The sequence below is a fragment of the Acyrthosiphon pisum genome, chromosome A3 (genome assembly GCF_005508785.2).
Source record: "Acyrthosiphon pisum isolate AL4f chromosome A3, pea_aphid_22Mar2018_4r6ur, whole genome shotgun sequence".
In the NCBI taxonomy this organism is placed as follows: domain Eukaryota; kingdom Metazoa; phylum Arthropoda; class Insecta; order Hemiptera; family Aphididae; genus Acyrthosiphon; species Acyrthosiphon pisum.
Window position 1 is genome coordinate 13,326,531 of NC_042496.1, and position 21,722 is coordinate 13,348,252.

Genomic DNA, 21,722 nt, shown 5'->3' on the forward strand with positions numbered 1-21,722 from the left:
TTTACTTAAATCGTGTCATTATGGGTATTACTAACAGCCATAAATTATTAGTCCTTATATCTATCTTCATCGACTTTACTTAGTGTATAGAAAGTAGTATTGCACCTACATAATATAATATAATATTACAATGGTGCCGCAACTACCAATATGGAATGTGTGTATAGTTTGGCCCCAGCTCTTCAAACCTATTTTACACCCCTATATTGGTCCAAAAATGATTAACATAGTTATGAGGGAATAAATTCCAAATACAAAATTCTAACTACGTCATGATATTTTAACTGACAAAAGTCAAAAAGGTAACACCTTTAGCAACAGATATTGATAAGAATTAAGAAAAAATGTGTATAGGTAGTGAATGTTTATTTTTTATATAAACCATAATATACCTACAATATACCGTTTGATGTCGAAATTATATTGTTAGAAACGAATGAAGGGCTAAAGTGAATATGACTATATTATAATTCCGTTATACTCAAGTTATATTGTATGAGTATAAAGCTGAAAATAGAGCAAAACAATCTATGGTGTTCCTTGCCCCAGTGCAGTCCTGTCTAAAATAGATTTCTCGCGAATGTCACAACTCATAAGACCATTTATCACGTGTCTAGTGACTATATAGTGTAGGTAATAATATCATTGTGGATACAAGATATTATAATGCAAAATATGTCAAACATACAATATGTGAATATTAATCATGTGTATTACAATAATTTATTTAATGCCGTATGCCATATATATCGTTACTACAATATTTTAAGGGTAAATCGTAATAGGTATGTAATTAAGGTGAAAAATGGATAAACCACACACACAAAAAAAATATTATTGCGTTGTTTATTTCAGTGCACTGCGTGTTAAATAGTCCGTTAAGGAATAGTTTTGGGAGTATAATTATTATTTGAATAAAAAAAAAGTCCGTTAAGAAAATAAAACGGTTTAATTAAATTTCGTATGCGCAGTGTTATGGAATCAAAAAAAACGAGAGTGTTTTGATAACATCGAGAGATTTGTCACGTTTACTAGCCATATAGACATATAGTACTGTGGCATAAAATAATATTACATATTATGTTATGACAAAACGAGTAGGTAGGCGGTAAATACTAAATATTTAGCAGAGTCTTGTGGAAAAACGATTAACCGCATCGACACAGAGTTCGTTTATAACAATTATTACAACTTTCTAACTATAACAACTGTAGTACGCCCGCCGAATATTGTATTGCATGTACCACCATAATATTATTATTATAAATCCAGTGCTTGATAGTATTATCCCATATCAAAAAACGGCGGAAACGTTGCTGACCAGAGATCGTTACGATTTTTTGTGGGATTAGAAAAATTATAACCGGGTACATATTATTATTATAATAATAAATATTAATAATAATATTTTAGTCGTCACGGCTTATTGGCTTAAGTTGGTGGGGGGAGGGGGAATCATCGCATTGTCTATTCAGCGTCCATGGACAATCGATCGCATAACAAGTGCCTACCTACAACACCTACCTATATATTATCAACAATAACACGCACATATCTACAGCAGCACAGGCCATTTACCCGTCGCTGGTTTTCTGTTATAAAACTGCGGTCGTGTATTATAATAATGTTCACGGAGAGCTTCACTTCCTACAGAATATTGTATGCAGTTATGTAGGTACCGGTAATCTCACCATTTTACCTATACCTACTGCATCGTATTACGTATTACCATCATCTTCATAATAGTCATAACCTATTCACCATAATATTATGACGGCATCTGACGGATCGCAGTGAGTTGTTCGAACAGATGAGATTCCGTGCACATAATGTTTATATTATTATATTATAATAATATTATTATTGTTATATGCCAATATGATAATTAAGAAGAATTTTTCACGCGGGCGTCCGTCCAAAAGTAAAAGTGTATGAAATAACACGCAGTTTATATTATTAATATTATAAAACCAAGTGGTGTGTTTTCTTTAAAGATAATAATATCATAAACGCGCGAAACCCAACGGAAGCTTCTCGTTTCGTGTGAACCACAGTGCAACAAGTAAGTATATAGTATTGAAGTGCCCGTCTGGGGAATCTCGAGTTCCGTCAAAGATTGGCTAAAGTGTACGTGGTACTACGTCGTATATTATATACACAATATTTTAATATAATAAACATAATATTACAATATTATTATGAAGTGGCGATGTACAAGACGTGTTACAACCCTAGAAAAATGCCTCGTTGCGCAATGATATTTTTTAATAGATAACACGTGTGTTGGACCTACGTGTAAAAGGTACCAATTAAATAACCACCGCTTACTGTTAAATAATATACCAGTACTTGAAAATAATGCATCTCAGAATAATATTATATGCTATCGGACTAAATGATTTTCTCGAAATGTGATGATGTGATTTATACGATTTATTTATACGATTTATTACGGGACCGTGGTTGAAGACGAAATAACTGGATATCCGAGAGCGAAGAATAGAGGTGGAAGTCTCATCTTTTACTCGAACGTGTTCGTAGAAATCATCTCCGAGTGTAAATCGATTGCATAAAAATCGAAAAATAAAAATCAATTATGCGTATCGGGAAGGAAGTTGCGACTACGACGTAGCAATAGGATAAGACGAAAATATTATCACGACGACGACGGCAGACGCTTTCACTTTTCACTATAAACAGCAACGGCTATAACTAATATTATAACGTCATATAACAGTGTACAAGCATCAATAGTGTGGTTATTAATCGAATTCCAAAGGCCAACGCAGCTAAGACGACTACCACTGCCGGTTTTAGTACGAAATTGAGTGTAGTGTATAATATAGTATATTATGTAGGTGTATAACTTGTATATACCATGTTTCAGTCCACATTCGGAAAAATTTGGAGTTCAATAATACTTATCATGTGTTTAATAATTAAGCATCATAAAATTATCATTATTTTTAATATAAATATTGTTTTTACCCGATGAAGCCAAAGACGAACTAAAATATTGTAATTGCTTATGTTTTTCTATGTTGAACAATTTTCCCCCTTTCTGTACTCCCCGCATTGACTAATATTAATTATTATTCCTACGTCCCATATTAAAACAAGACGTCTACATTATTATATTCGAATGCGTTTCTACAAAAAGAAACAACTCAGCCACGTTGGTCATTTCTCATTAGTTATTATTCATTAATGTACATACTTATTCGGCTAATAGTTTACTTGGGACGTTTAACGTTTATTTTATGTATACGGATGAAGTACATAAATAATGTCAGTACTGCAGTAGAAACTTTTGACCCAGCGTTTCGTTATAACACAGTTATTTAAATATGTACGTATATAGTTTCAAAATTCGATTTATAATTTATATTTTATAATGTTATATGTATTTAAATTCGAATGTATTTGATGTGTTGATATAATCATCATGTCAGTAAAATAAAACGTCAACCTTGGTTGTGTATAAGAAAACTGCTTTTACTACACATAGTTATTAATATAAAACGATTATTTTCGAATCAATTATTACTAGTTTAATAATATTATACCATTATGGTTATTGGCTATTGACTAATAACTACAATACTACATTTATCGTTTTCGAATACAACTGCTCAGTGACGCAAAGTGCCAGAGTGTATAGGTATTAGCTGTTGAAGAATATCATTATTATTTTTATTTTTCTTACTATTATTGAGTATTATATCCACTAGACTTACCATATTTCACCGGCAGATTTACACAGGAGCTTCACGCAGTCCAGACATCCCCTGGCCGACGCGTAGTGCAGTGCCAGAGCACCGTTGTTGGACCTTTCCAGCACCGGCATGTCTGCTTCCCACAACAGCCACCTGACCACGTTCACTCGACCATATCTGAACAAGAGAGAGAAAGATTTAAAATAATAATACATATTTAGTATTATGCACTTAAAACGTTCGCATTGCGCAGCTGTCAGCAGTAGGTAAACATAATTATTGAATAATCAAAGTTAATTATTGTTTATATTATTATACTGACTAATGAAAGTTAATCACGTCATACTCGTAACAATTAAGCAATCAACCGTAGAGAAAACAAAGATTTTTGGATTGGCCAGTCATACACCATGTGTTTTTATTACAAACAACAACAATAAATTATTGGGTATAGGTAACAGGTACCTGTATTATAATTTATTATTGTATATTTAAGTCTTATGCATTAACTGTGTACATTGAACAAGAATGTTTAACAATTAATGTTTGTATACATTTATCATATTGTTCACTTTCAACGTGACATGCGCAATGTATGCATATTTCTTTATCAATAATATTCACACTGTTTATTTAATATACGTTACATGCTATTATGTAGGTACTAGGTATTCTATATAGTAAAATAACTTTTATAAAAACTATATTATACAATATATTTTAATTGATAAGCAACACACCTAAAAATGGAGTGGGTACTTTATTTTTTGGTGATGTAATAAATAATAATTGTGATTATAAAATAATTCTAATTTTAATTAATTTTAAAAGTATTGAGTAGATCAATTCCATTACTACATCAACGAGGAGTCTATTTTAGATTTTGAGCGGAGCGATGAATGTATTGGTTTTATAATAATCATTTTTTTTTTCTGTTAAGGACTATCTTTTGTAACAGTAAAATTAGTTATTACTAAAACTTTCAACTTTAAGGGTGACTTTGGTATTATATTGGATCTAGTTGGTACTTGGAGGGAGAAGGGGTCAAAGTAAAAATTACTAAAATTACCGAAGTACCTATTTTTTAATATATTTAGAAAAAACGAATTAGTGAAAAAGGAATTATAACGTAAAACCAGCATAAAAAAAAATCAATTTTGTTTTTTTGTTGCAATTCAAAAACGTTGACTTTTCACTAAATCTTTAAATAATTAGCATATTTTACTAAACATGATGAATTTTCAAAATATTTTGATTCTTTTCGTATTATTTATAGATATTAGACATTTTTTACTTTTTTAATATTTTTAAATTTATGAATAATTAAATGTTTGTTTATGATTAAAAAAACTTGGAAATTTGATTTATGGTTACTCATACATTTTTCTTACAACGATTAAAAAATATAAAAATTATAGTCACAATTTTTGTTATTAACATTGACTGATCAGTTAAAATTTCAAAAAATTTGATATTTAAACAAAATATGTCGATTTTAGTGATTTTATTGTGATTAAAAAAATGTTATTATTAAGAGCTTAAAACTTTTTGGTAGGTACTATAGGTATTTCGTATCTACATTACTATTTACCAATAACTATTTATGTCTATACAGTATGGTTTTCTAAATATTCATCATTCTTCAATATTCATCAATATTCTTCATTTCAAGCTATTTTATGTAATAATTATTTATCATTGACTTTAAATTGAATTCGCCCATTATTACCAGTGACCTACTCAATGACGAGGTACATTTGACATCTTCATTATATATAAAAAAAAAAATAGCAGAGCGACTTCCTCTGTTTTTAATTTTTAAATAATACTATTATTAATATATATTAATGTTTTAAAATTGTTTGTTTTAAAAATATAAATATAAGTTGTAATATAGATCTAAAAGAAAAGAAAACATTTAATAAAAAGTCAATTCTCGCATGTTTAATTTAAGATAATTCATTCAAATCATTTTATGGAAAGGAAATTGTATAATAGTAAGTAGTCACAGTTATATAAAGCTTAGTTCCAAACCATTAATTGCTTAAATACTTGATTTAAATCATTTTAGTTTATTTGAACTGAGTGACATTTACTTGTTACACAAATATACCTACGGCGTACCAACAATTTCCTAACATAAAATGGCCTATACGTGGGATATAAATTACCTTCTCTAACATAATATATAATTTGTTTTAAAACCATATAACTTCACTAGGCTATGAAATAAAAATGTATTTATTTACAAAAAATGCATGTGTGTTATTGATCACGTTGAATTATTTAGTAAATATATTACATTGATATTATAATTTATAAGTAGACACTATATAATTGTAGTTGGTGAACTAATTATGATTTTTTTTTTCAAAAAATTATAGCATGTGGGTAGGTAGTTTCTTTTAAAACACGGTTAGTTAGTTATTATTTTTTTCTAGATAAATACACAAATAAATATATAAGAACAACTTTCCTATTCAATTTATAGTACCTAAATGATAACCATTGGAATTCGTAATCATTTTATAATCATGGTCTGTCCATATTTAGTTAACATTTCAAGGCTAGAATCGTTATATTTCGTTAACATTGTAAATGTTTACAATAATACTTGTTAATTATTTGTATCAAGTAACCAAGTATGCGTGTACTATTTTTACGTAGTAATAAAAATGATTATAAGGCATTGTTTAAAATTTGAAAGAGGTAAATTGTAATTGGGAAAACCCCTATTTTAAAGACAAAAAATGTTAACCAAATGAAATAAACATTAAACGTGTATCACAATAACTTTTGAAAATGTAAGAAATTATAAAATCCAGGATATTAAGACAAAATGAATGATACAAAGTTGTCACTGCCCTTAACTACCAGTTATTATCTTCCAACTGTTACAGAAAATATTATGTTCAAGTTGTAGTTCAACCACTGGCCATTGATATTCAAAGGGATATGAGAAGTATGGAATACCGAATAAGTTTTAAGGTTCTAATTAGACTTGTATTTTATACCACCATTTAAACGTTTAACTTTTATAAATGTTATGTGAATAATATGTAAATGTGTATAGATTTTAAGTAAAAAAAAAATGTTTTCATTCATTATTATAAAAGAGTTTTTAAATGGTGGGTACAAAAACTAACTAAATCTATTTGAGAGGGTTTATAATGCTTACAATTATTTACAATTTATTACATGGAAATATGTGTAATTCCATGCGTATAAATATTAAGTTTGTATAAAGTTTTCCAATGTCTAAACAGCTGTAGTTACATAATATAATATTCATACAATAACAAGACAATATAAATATTAAAATAATATCCAAATAAAATCGTTATAACTTTTATCAATAAATTATGACTAATACAAATAAATAATTTGATGTGTATAGCCGTGTTAGTTAGGTACTGACGACTGACCACTGACGTACGGAAAAGGATGTGTATATAAAAAGCCTATTAATGTGTATAGTAATATTATAGGTAATATTATGTAATACACTTTCAATCCAGTTGGATTATATTAGCCCATATATAATATATAACATATACTATCAATATAATATGGTTAAAAGGTTGAATGCTTGTAATAAAATAGAATAATGCATACATTTCAATCAATAATTTAGTATAGTAATTTAGTTATTAATTCACACGTTAGGTATCGATGGTATAAGTACATGTAACTTACTTGTTAACAGTTTTTAAATTTAAATTTTTATTCATCAGCTATGCCTTACAACTGAATTTATTTCAAGTATCAGAAAATCAGAACTTACGGAACACTTTAATTACAGCTGTTTAAGGGTCCCGGTGCCAGTTTTTCAATTTTTCCACAATTCTATAAAATTGGAAAATTAAATTTTATATTTAAGTTGCCACCTCAGTTATAAGAATTTTCCACTAATCTACTACCCGATACCTATTTAGGGGGGGGGGGGGGGTTGATAGGGTGTTTTATATCGAAAAAAAATGACTTTACGGGAATAACTTTCAAGATTTGTATAATTGTCGGATTTTGATGACTATTTTTTTATCTGAAAGAAGAAGACTTCCTACAGCCCACAACGATCTCTGATTTTGTATTTTATTTCATAAAATTGTATTAAAAATATTGTAAAAAAATACTTTTTATCTTGTATTTTTTTAGACATTTTATAAGGTTTGAGAATAAAATATTGAAATACAGAGATCGATGCGGGCTGTAGAATATTTCCCTTTAACAATTAAAAAAAAAAATTATGAAATTTGGTTGATTCTACAAGGCGGTATCGTTATTCCCGCAGGGTGTATTTTTGAGGACGAAATGGCATCGGAACCGGGCGCCTTAATGAAAAAATGAATGTATGTGATTTGAGTTTTCCGTTTTCGACGTTTAAATAATTTTCGTTCATGTTATACCAGTCATACCTTGTTTTTCTGGTAAGTGTATTATTATCATGTTTTTTCTTTTTTAATTGTGCCAACTTTACCACTCATCAATAATATTATAAAATTTATATTTGGGAAACTAATTTGCGTTCGCCTGGCGTCTGAAGAATGCGGCAACCTAAAATGCGCACAAGTGTATGTCATCACTCACGGTGAACGGCCACGGCGTAGTGGAAGTGGCATGAGTGGCAGTCAACATGCCATAACATTATCGTGCACGAAATAAAATTATACTTTTGGTGTTTGTCGCACCGGGGTCACATACATAGGAAACGCGATCCGTCAGTGTGCACAAACCATGACCGAACCAGTGGTTTATTTGTTCCGGCCGGTGAAGTCCTCGTGCATTTATTATAATATATATATATAATATACCTACGTAGCAGCAATAAGTAATAATAATGAAAATTATGATGAATACGATGATAACATAGAACGCATATATTATCATGATTAGTAACGACTTAACTGTTTTTACCAAACAGAGCACAAACGTTGGCAAGCGCGTGCGCGTAGATATATTATTAGACGTATGCACCATATATTGAGCTTTTTATCTCACGTAACACGGTAATAATAATATATTGTTGTTGACGGTTTTTATATAAAAATATAAAATTGCGCATGCCTCAGGAGGATGAGTATAGTGACATAGTGAGTACTGAGTAAGTGCTACCGTTCATACTTCACTGCATTTAAGGAATATTTTTCATATTATATAAATTGTGTAGGTAGTCAGTATAATATTTTAATTTATCATCAAAATAAAGTTAAATATCGAAAAATTAAAAAAACTCAACTCATTAACACGTCATTACTAGAACTGTACCTATGTTTGGACGCCCCTTGTTTTAACCTTAGGCAATTGTGGAGGTCTTCGAGATGGTGTAAGATAATTAACGTATTACCACAACAAAACACAAAAGGAAAGAAGAATTATTATATTATTAACTTAATTATACATAGGTACTATTTCTTGGAAATAAATAATAATAAATAAATAATCAAATTTACCAAGGACATATTGTTTATATCACCATCCAAATGTTTTTATAAATGAATGCATACAATCCTTAGACATATTATAGGCCCGGATAGAGTGTACCTCTTAGTCCACTTTATGAAAATTAACCTTTCGATGTTATATTATTCGACAACAGTTTTATTTTTATGAGATGTTTTGTGTATACATATTACATAATATTATCATAATATATAAAGGTTGTCAAAAAATAATATTCATCATAATTTGTTTTCAACATTAAACTTAAAATATTGCAGACAACTGTGCTCTGGGGATAGTGCGACGCGTGGGTTCATGAAATCAATTTCACACGATACGTCCGAAACGTGAAATATGGAAACTGGAATCACGAGCGTATTAAGGATCTTTGAATCTTTCAAGCTTTTGGCGACGCAGAGCATCGTTTGAAATCGATGTTCTGTATTGGTACCGAATAACTCAATAACTTATTTCATCCCGTCCCACATATTTATTATTCCATTAACTGCAAAATCGTCGCATATTCGAAAATATTCGGTAGGTACTATAAACTATAAAGTATAAAGTATTAAAATATGTATAGAAACTCCACAAAGTTTAACCTAATCTCATCGGTTACATCACGATCGACGCATCTAAAACCACTGTTGTTATGCATTCGTGGATGACGACGCGAAAACGGGTTGATAGAGAATCTAATTCCTCGACATACGAGGAGAAAAAGGCCGGTGTAACAGGCGATTTTTACCTCCGTTAAAATTTTAAGGGGGGTAAAATTGATTGACAGAGGGGTAAAAATATCCTAGCATATAATTAACGATCTATTTAAAATATACTAGGATATATTTATCTCCCATTGAATTTTTATAGTAGATTATTTTTACCCCCCCGGTTATAATATATTTTGAAAGGGGGTAAAAATATCCTAGTTTATTTTTACTCCCTTGTTGATAAATTTTACTGGGGGGGGGGGGGGGGTAATAATCTCCTAGTATAGTTTTACCCCCCTGCTGATCAATTTTACCAGGGGTAAAAATATTTAAGGGTATTAGAAACCTGCGACACCGGCAGCGACTGCGTTATCCTTACACTGGCGATGGGAATTTATGAGCGTGCGGACACTCCCTTTCAATCACACTGTATACACAATGTGGACCGCGGCTTACGTTACTATAATATATAGCGAGCGGCCGAGCGGATAACCGTGATATTTTCCGTTGGTCGGTCTAAATGAAAACGGAGGTAGCCCGACGCCGACCGTTTTTCTCAACGTCGTTCAATTTTTTCAATGATTCCTAAAAGATTAAACAATGGGAAATATAATATACTCGTGAGAGGATAACCACGTTAATTTTCACGGTTAGTCTGAAGAAAACGCGATAGTCACTGGCCTTTTTCTCCGCTGCATCCGCCATGCCGCGCTGTTCGCATTCAATCACCCCGTTGTCCGTTTTCTAGTCGTAAACAATATTGTCTCTATAGACTAAGTAGTTAGTAAACTTATAATTCCAAAGATCAGAATTTGAATAAAAATATAGATTATGGTGTTTATGCATAAAAATGTGTTAAACGTATTAAATACGGAGACTGAGAACGATATGTTTTTAAAGGGATGGGGTATTATAGAAAAACGATTTTTTATAAAATATATTTAAAATTTACACATATTATGTATCTATTTTCGTTTATAATAATTGTATATTAATTATATGTAATAAATCTTGTAATTTCATTGGAAAATCTTTTTTTTATTATCTCGTTAATATGGTGCACTGTCAAGAATGGAAAAACACCGTATCCTGAGTGATGTGATTATGTTTCTTGGTACTAAAAAGTTGACATTCATAAATATAGAAGGGAAAATAAAATAGCACCTGGGTATCTCTAAAAACTTATTTAAATTTTAAGTACATTTTTTCGGTCAACATTTTAAATATTAGACTTAAATCTTAAATAAAATAAAATAATATAAATATTAAATATTAAAATTTATATGAGTTATTTAATTATTATATTATTATATTTTATTGTTATTGACAACATTAGAGTTGAACGCACGAAATTGAAATGAAAATATTCTGTGGTAAGAAATACCTATACAGGTAGGTGCAGTCTGCAGAAAGCGAAATCGTATACACTCTTATGAATCCAGCATTGTTTGATATCGACGGTTTTTACATATACATATATTATGCCATCCAAAATGTTTATTATATATTATATTAACAGGTGATCACCGTTCTGATACCTATAAGAATTCCGAAAATCACACCTTTGAGGTTAACAATAAATATAAATAATTGTATAAACACTTTTTTGATTATTTTGTCATGACCAAAACGTGATATCAGATGGGAAGGACGATTCTCTATTACACCGTTCCCATAAAAATTGATTTTTATTGTGCTACTAAAAAAATGAACCTACAAATTACTCGTACAATACGTATACCTACATACCTACTCAACATATTATATTATATATAATAATAATAATAATAATGTCACAGGAGAATAATTGTTGGAAACTATTTATTTTTTAAAGTGTCGTGATTAAATATTCTCATATTTTATTAATTTTATTTTAAATCCGTCAGGTGATGTGTGTTGGTACCTACAGGCTACAGTACCTATAGTTTTAGTACTAATATTATAATTTATTGCGATGTACTTAATGCTAATAAAACATATAATTGAATGACGACGAATTTTCAAATTATATATTTAATATAGTAGATTTAAATATCAAAACTAGTATTTGTGTCCAGCTGTTTTACACTGAACGAGTGGAAAGTTACAAATCCACTTTCGTTGGGTTGTAATTTCGAACGTTGTAAAACGTTTTAATGTTATTGCAATTGGCGGGCGCGGGGAACATTCCCGTTAGAACGGCTCAATTAAAATATAGATAAAACGATTTATGGTATGATTTTTAATGTAGAGATCGACAAATGTATTTTACATGGGTCGTAAAATGTGTCTACAGTCTAAACTAACAATCAGTATTAGAAAACTCTGGTGTTAGAAATTAAAAACTATGTTAAAGGAACATGCCTTCAATTAGAATTGTTTTGGGTTTACCATTTTAAATGCTAGGAAATAAAATATAAAAATATCAATAAAAATAGTATGCGAAGGTTCAACGCATTAGGTGCTAGGTGACCGTCATTGTTCCGAGGTCAAGTCCGCATGTAACATGTATATTATGTAGGTACAGATAATACGAGTTTATATTTATATTTCGTATGTATTCTGCAAACGACTATACATATGACAATATTAGGTATAATCTGTGCGCGCTGGCGTACCTCAAGTTTTCCACTTTGACGCGACACGATTCGGAAAGCACGTGACGGTGTTTCGTGACGACTTCGACAGTCCGACGGCGGATGTGACGCGGCTGCAGGTGATTGTGGTGGTCGTCGTCTTCGTCGTAGGTGGGAGTCAAGCTGTCTCGGAACTCTTCTTGGATGGTTTCGGTCCGGTCCACGTGTTCAGCCCTGAGTTCAATGACGGTCGTGTGCACCCCGGCACCGTCAGTCCGGTCCTCGTAGTAAAAGTCCGTGTCCGAGACTGACGAGCAGCCGGCTGCCGTGTCTGAAGCCGAGGTTGACGTCGACGTTGATGACGACGACGACGACGACGACGACGAAGAAGACGATCCGCCGGGCACGGTGTGCGTGTCGCCGGATCCACCACCATAAAAGTTGTCACCGGTGCCACAAAGGTCGACACCAGCGGCGTTTGAGTTGGCGACGGTCATCGCCGCTGCCGACGACCTCACTCCGGTGCCGTACGAATCCATCCGGGTCCGGACTTCGACGGTCGGGTACCTGGAGCTGACCCTGTGCACGCGCACCTTACGCTTGGAGCCGGATTGCCGTCGAAAACTGGTCGGTCCTCGCCGTTCGCCGTCGGCGGTGATGACCGGCCGTTCCGACGGCGAAGGCATCACCACGGACATCAGACACCGGACGCTGTCCAACATGACGACCTGCGCACGACTGGCAGCAACCCGACTCGATCCCGGCACCGAACTCTTCTGTAGGTGTACACCTAACCTCCCGCGCCACCAGTGTCCGGCCACTGCAGGGTCACCGGAAGCCCGAACAATACTGCGTGCCGTATACAGCGTAACCGTCGTGCGTGTCTCATTTGCGTTCATTGTGTACACCGGGGCAACGCGTCCATGTTCGGTTGTACGACACACATTTTTATTTTATAATTTATTGTATTGTGCACTATAGGTAGCACTACGAGTATACGGAGTATTGGCCGCCAGCCATCACAATATTTTCGTTTTGATGTACCTACCCCACGCTTTGTCCCAGGATTTTTTTTTCTTTACTCCGTCTATATCGACTACCGGGGTTGTGGTATGCAGTGGGGTATCCAGATTATTTAAGTGATGATCATCGGTATCAGTATTGGGACTAATGGGAATACGAATATGCGACGACGACAATGTTGATGATTCATTCAATTACTACCTACTATTAAAATTACTTATGTATATTGTACACTACTGTATATAATAACGCGTTGATTATAATAAATTCCGTGAAAAATAATGTAGTTTATACCTGTCAATGCCACGCGTTACATACCGAAAACGATTGATTTTTAACCACATCAAAGCCGCCAATGTTGCCAAGTATATTATTAATAATAATAATAATAATAATAATAATAATAATATTAATTATGCTTGTTTCCGCGACTATTATATTCAATATTCATAATATATGATAATATTATAGGCTTCACGTAAAACATTTGATTTATCGTAATAATGTAGTAAGTATCTATATTCTATATATTATACTAAATATATGCTAATATTTTCGTTTCGACGCCGTGTGTCGGAAAATAATAGACGAAAAAAATATCATTCTTTTGAATCAATAAATGATATGAAAAAAATAATTCTAATAAATATTACGCCTCGTGAAAAGTACATTCAATTCATAGGTGGGCAAACAGGGTAACGTAGATATATAATATCTTTGTTTTCACGATAGTTGACAAAACTCAAAAGACTAATAATTATACCTTTTCATCCATACATATTACATACGCCTCCATAATTGTCCGAGAGAAGACATAGTGTGGATTGTTATTTTTTCTTAAGAATTTATTAAACGAGTTATCGAACAAAAAAAAAAAAACTTTGAATGTCTCTGAAACCTTATTATTGCAGTATTGTTAATCTTGTACACTTGTACTAATATATTCTCCATTCAAAACAGCTTAATAAATCACAAGTTGACATTATAGACTTAAGTTATTCATTTTATGATTGAAAACGAATATTCTACCTAAAACGTTACATCTGACTATTAGTCAGTATAATTATAAAACAATGCTATAATTTATAAGTAACGAACAATAAATACGTCTTAAACACAAAATTAAAAATTAATAAATTTGGATAGTGTTAAAATTAATATTCGTATAAAAATTATTATGAATTCGATGCCGTATCTACTGTGAGCATATATTTTAGTGAATATTAAATTATTTTAATACGAGGTTATGGTCGTATACTGTATAGTCGAATGGTTCATATAATATGACGGCAAAGTCGTAATCCGAATAGGGGAGCGTCATAAACGTTGGATACGGTACGACGACTACTACCACCACTCCCTAATTTCAAATGTACGTTTTTTTTATATAGCATTATTAAATATTAATTATTAACTAATAACTATAGTAAAAAGTAAAAACTATTTCTATTTTCTAATAAGTTCTATTTATATCAACCTTATAAAATGACTTAATTACTCTACAGTGATTTAACCAGGCGTAAAAAGGTTTAGGCGGTTGATAATACAAATAATACACTTCTTGAAATATTTAATAACTAACTATTGTCTATTAGACCTATCAAGTGTTTCTGATATTTCTAAAAGTTCTGTTTGACTGTTGGAGGTAAAGTTTGGAAACGGTGTATTATAAGATTATAATAATATATATTCTATATACTTACACACGAATTTTCAAACAAAGTAGGTTCATATAAAATATTTGGATACAACGCCGTTAAATTAATAATATTATATCGTTTAATAATTTCTAGACAAGGGTCACTACAACACGACTGTATTAACTATTAAGTACACATTATTCAATTTACAAGTGATGTGTCTACACGTTGGTTCAATAATCATGATTCGTGATGCGATATTTGATACGCAACAGTGCGTTAAAAATGGTAAATACATTATATACACGATATTTCACTTAGGTAGTAGGTAATAGTTACTTATAATATAATACCTATAATCGTTTACAATAGTGTAACACTGTGGTGGCTTAAAAAAGTTATCATCATTGCCATCAATAAGAATATTAATATCAAACGTCTTGAATACATTGTAGTAAATCTCGCGTGTGTGTATAAAATATATGACGTATATAGGTACTGGGTAGATACGTTTTCTTTTCGCCTATTGACCAAATAATGTATAGCACATTAGGTTCCTTTTGTGGTCATACTCTGATAACAGAATGAGAATTTTTCACGGTGTACCTAGATTACCGCCTAATATTATTTACGAACGCATGATTTGCACTTGAAGCCCAAGTGTGACGGCATTTGGTATTTTCGACCAACTCTGTATCATATTGTACACGCACCTACATCATACATGTCATTATTATATATTTTATCATACATCATAATCGATGTATTATTATATTATTGTTATTATTGATGTTTGTAGGATTCACTTTCGCCCGTGTCCGAATATAATGTGTTTGGTGAGCTTATATGAAATTCCGAAGGTAAATAACAAGAAAAGTGAACGTATATAGTATACATTAGGTATACGAATGCATACGAGATTATAATATTATACTTCACTAGTGCACGTTTCCTTCTGAACTAATGCACGCGAATTCTCTTAATCACATAGCCATCTACCGTAGAAATTATGGTAGATACTATATTATAATTTGTAGGAATAGTGTATAAACATCGTCAGTACACTATCTATACCTACATAGTATAGTAATAATAATAATAATATACTATAAGTTATAACAACGCTATACCAACCCATATATATCTAGAATATAGATTAGATTTAAAATGGCATTGTATTGGTTTCTTTAATCAATTTTACTGGAGAACAAAAATAATATAATTTTCATTTCGTGTACAATATTATATTATGAACAGAATTTCTTTTTCCCTTAATCAAAACATAAAAGATATGTATGAACACCTATCGGAACTATAACAAATAATAATGCAAATTATACCGTATACAATGGTATGAGAATTGATTTAACCATATTAATCCATCCTATACATGCTTATTTTGGTTTTAGAAACTATTGAATTTGGTCTCTATATTATACACAGTTTTGGCCCCAATAACAAAAATATAACTAGACAAAGATAAAGATAAATACTATATTATTATTTATTATATTTAAATTATAAAAAGAAACATATCATAGATACATCCTTATAGAATATAGACACAATGAAATGTGTTAATCATTCGATGTACTAAAATAAACTTCAGACGCGCAAAACTAAATACGAAAAAAGGAACGAAGGTAACGCGGCTATGAAAAAAAAAACTATAATAGCACCAGAAAATCAAATATCCTAAAACCCAATAAGCGTTTATAATTTGGAGTGGGGGGGGGGGGGGGGGCTAAAGCCCTACTTTAATAATATTTAATAAGCTTAGAACAACATTTAGGAAATGTTTGGTGTGGGGGATATGAACATTTTTGAGTGGTTTAGCCCCTAAAGTCCCATCCTTATTTTCATCTATGCCAGCAACACCACATCAATACTGCCAAGGCGCAATCACAAACTATACATATAACTTCGTAAATCGTATAGCACGTATCAAGCACTAATCGTCGACTATCTGTGTGAATTGTGTGAACGGCGCAGAATATTTATAGGTGTGTAAGGCCAGGTCCACACAAATGCAGTAAAAAAATCTTCCACGACCCACTGCAATAACCTGACCAACCTTCACACTGAAACTACACTGCCTTGGGGGTAAAGGGGGGAACTAAACAAAATTCCGGGGGGATTTAGCCCCTTTAGCCCCCTCCCCTTCTACGCCTATACACACATGGAAAATTCACAAATATTATAATTAATTCAAGGTCCACCTTCATCTCAATAGGGTAGTGCAATAGGATAGTGGTACTCTGGTAGCGCGGATCGTGGAGCACAATAATATTATAATACAAATCGGTCATCGATAATAAAAATAACACATTATAACATACGAAAACGTTCAGTGGGGCCCTATTATCTTACTTAAAAATAAATAAAATTATAAATTTACTATTAGAGATGAATGTGATTCATCTCAAATACGTTGTAAAAAATAATATGTCATCTTTTATAGTGTCCAATAAACATACATTGATACAAAACAAAGCATTTTCAATGATCAGCTCTTAAGAAATTTCTGCAGACATCGTTTTATACAACACGAACAAATTAAAAAAATAATACAGTCAAAATACCAGTTATAATAATAAATCGAGTAAGAAATTGAGAACCGTTCGCAATGGATCGTTTGATGCTTTTCGATTACTAAAATAAAATACAGCAGCGGCGTCGTCTGTGCAGTGGTTAACTGGTTTTGTTTACTTTTGGTATTATTTGCCAATCCATGGCGACTATATATATACAAGTAGTACCTATAGTTGTAGCACAGACTAAATGAAAATTTCATATAGCCTGTGGTTGTAGTATAATAGTAGTGCTACAGTGTGAGATGTTCGGTGCCTATCGCCTATGACAATAATATTCGACTTGCGGTCGTAAAAGTATACCGGGTACTATATTATATTGTTATATTTTAGCGAGCACGGACGAAGACACGATGGGCGGCGCGGCGTCATCGAGGTTATGGTCCAGACCGAAAACGAAAACCAATATTATAACGCACGTGTATCTACGAGTTTACTACTGCGTCAGTATTGTTGTTCGGTGCTCTGAGTCACGGACGTAACCGAAAAAGTGAAACGCGGCGCGGTGAACTCGGCTCCGGGGCAACAAATCGAGTAAAAGATTAAAAAAAACCGCGAACGCCGCCGTCTGTGTACACGCGCGGTTGACCTTATATACACGAAACCGACTGCGTATAATCGTCCGGCGAGATAGTTTGGATCTCTTTTCTTTACCGCCGACAAAGGCGCGACGTTTCGTTTCTCATTTTTTACAATTAGATTTTTACTTTTTCGTTTGTCTTTTGTACGTTAAACTATTTTAGCATTCGTATAATATAGGTGAAACCAACTTGTTGAGTCCGGGGTGCATTGCTCAGCAATTGCCCAGCGCATGGAACCGATATAACAGCTGTGCATATCGCGTAACACACACAATATTCACATGGCCACGGAACCTAAACGGCAATAATTAGCATGGACTACATGTGTCTCATAACATTTTCTAACAACGAAATTAAAGAAACTTAAGAAACGTACTCCGCGTACGTGTTTACTCTTATGAGAAAGAGATAGAGTGAGACGTAAAGTAAAAATATGATTTAAAAACAAGAATGAGCAGTGCAACGCTGCACCTAGGAAATGTTATCGTATACGAGTACCTAGTATAATAATTATTACTTGAATCGGCTGATATATATTACTGACGTTGTATAGGATATATTATAATTAATAATATATTTTATAGTCTGTATTCCATACATGTTTAGTCCGCTGTTTTTCATGAAAAACTCTATGAAATTTTGATAACGCAACGAAGTAGGTCGATATTACTCGAAGTTTATGATATTATACTCTATACTCTGCAACGACCATAAACTGCCTGGAACATTCTGGTTAGCATTCCAATTACCAGTTTCCATTTCTTCCAGCAGATATGTTTTAATTTTTTTTTTACCTTCCAGCGTCTTTTCCCATATTCCGGTTTGCTGGCAATTCGATTTCTTCGACCCACATCTTGGGTAAATATCGAACCAACATAATAATATAGCTTACAACTCGTTCAGTATGGTGTGGATATTATGCTGCATTATATTATAATATTATTATTATACTGGAAGGTCGGCGGGTTGTTTCGAGTTTTTTAATTAGACATTCATAATTTTTTTTATTGATCTTCCATTATAGACCACATTATTCGAAATCAGTGTTCGTTTATTGAATTCAAATCATAATATTACATTGCGTATGCCGTATTGTATCTAATAATATTATATACCCAATAAAGATCATAATTCATAATATTATAATCTCGATAATATATTCGATTTTCCTCAACACGAATTATTTTCAACGCTTAATTTATGTTTTTATAGATTTTCAAATTCTTACACTTATTTATAACTTACTATAATTCATATATATTAAGTGTAAATATTCATTAGTTAAATAGTATGTAACTTAAGGTTACATAGGTGAATGTTTTTTAGAAACCATCTGAATCATTCGGTATAAATATAAAGTATGGGTTACGATGTTTTATTATCTGATTATAAACGAAAACCAGTCTTCTGTGTGCGTTATATATCATTAAACTTGACTGTGAGTGTTTGTAGTCATAGTATAGTGAAATCATGACAAGAAACTGATGAGTTTACATAGTACCTACCTATATAATATATTATGATTTTTGCACAAATAAATTGAAGAGCTTTGACAGTATTTTTCATTGAATATAAAATTTTCATACCCATATTATTTTTACTAAATCTTATTTATTGGAAATACACATTTAATTTAACTGGTACTGCAGGTAATAATTTAAATATCCTTTCATTAATATCCATCATTAATGCTAATAACGTTTATAGTGTCATGTTGGTCATGACTATGTAATGTTTATGTAATATGTACAAAAAATATTCTTGATGAAGTAGTTAGTTTATTTAAAATATTATCGTATACCATTATTTTTCATCGTACCTTGATGAATATGGAGCATCGATTATGTAAAAGGCTTTGAAATGTTTACACTAATAAAACCATTTTTGTACATCTTTATCATAGAATATTTAAGTTCATCGAATCAAAAATAAAATTGTCTTAATATGAAGTTATTACAAAGAATTAAAAACCTATGTGTATAATATGGTACATTCCTTTGATCTGATTATGCTAATTTCACGCCAGATTATGTTTATATTATTTATGACTATTGACGATGTTGGAACAATTGCCTGTAAACATTAATCGATTGGTTTAGGAAAACACAATAAAAACGGGTCTTTGGGGTTAATGAAATACGATTTGAACAATGATCAATTCAATTTGTTTCGTTCGACAGAATTGCATTGGCCATTGATTTATTGCAAATCCGGGATTGTTATATGATTTCGTCGGCTCATGTCACACATCATTTCCGGTTAAAGTAGACTTTCCAATACTCCTCTTGTTCACACTTTACTTTATCACATTAAATAATTGGTAAATAATAAAATTTGAATTTTATGTATTTCCAATTGACTTATAAATAATGTATTTTAAATTATCCAAGTCAAACCATCTCACTATGATAGTTAAGGGGTTTTTGTGTGCAATTATTACTTTGAGTTAACTATTATTAAATAACATAGAAAATATTGATATATTAAGTTTTTTTTTTCAAAAATACCATATTTGTATTATTTAAGTAATAAATAACTATATAAATATAATATACCTATTATAATTATGATATACAAATCATTTAAAAAAAATTCTTAAGATTCACATACAGCTATTTATATAATATATGACCCATTATATTCATAATGTTATTTTTTTTTATATAAATTCGAGTACATCACACTGTATGTAAAACTAAAATAAAATAATATGGTCATATTATTATAATTTATATGTGGAAGGGGAGGAAGTATCAGTGCTTATATAAAAAAAAAATAGGTACTAACCATTTGGTTTATTATACTATTATGATAACTTTATGGAGACCGTCAATAAATATTAAATATACAAAATGATATTCGATATGAATTATAAATTGCAGATGATTTTCTTTCGATATAGTTTAAAATTATCATGAATGCTGTACAAAAGAAAAACAAATAAAAGTAATTAATTTAATCATAAGCTCATCTTTGCTTCCCAGTAAATAATAATAAATTAAATATATATTCTTCATAGAAAGCAGTTGACATTTTATCATGTGACTTCATATGAAATATTGACTGTCAAGAGCCCCCGAGTGAAATTCGTGTCATCAGTTGGTCTGAAAGAAAGCGGTCCTGGTGCATTTGCCTCGGGGTCATCAGCTTCACCCCACCGACTTTCCCACCGACTAATGCGTCTAATGGGATAATTGATAGTAATGATAATCGTCAAAGCGTCTGCTTACTAATAGGGTATAATACTATAATGATTATAAAATTGTTGTTGTAACCGTCCGGAATTAGAAGATTTTAATTAAATATTTTAGTGTGTTTACATGGGTAAATGGTAATATCTACGCATATTTGTGTAAAAAACTGGGTATAACTGCGATTATAATAAAATGAAAGTGATACCTAGTCATGACTATGTTTTAACACTTAAAAATTGAATAATTAATAAAACCAATTATTTAATATTTAAC

The 21,722-nt window shown here is 31.5% G+C and overlaps 1 protein-coding gene across 3 annotated transcripts in view; it reads right to left on the reverse strand.

Moving 5' to 3' along the window:
- The window catches only part of LOC100163469, a 72,188-nt gene that overhangs the window by 32,846 nt on the left and 17,620 nt on the right, over nucleotides 1-21,722 (reverse strand). For 2 of the 3 annotated variants that reach the window (XM_029491704.1, XM_008189583.2), the window contains exon 2: nucleotides 3,738-3,893. In XM_029491704.1, the coding sequence (XP_029347564.1) occupies nucleotides 3,738-3,893 (156 nt within the window). Of the gene's footprint in view, nucleotides 1-3,737; nucleotides 3,894-12,462; nucleotides 13,158-21,722 lie in introns of those variants that run through there. The other variant, XM_008189582.2, reaches the window with a different exon arrangement.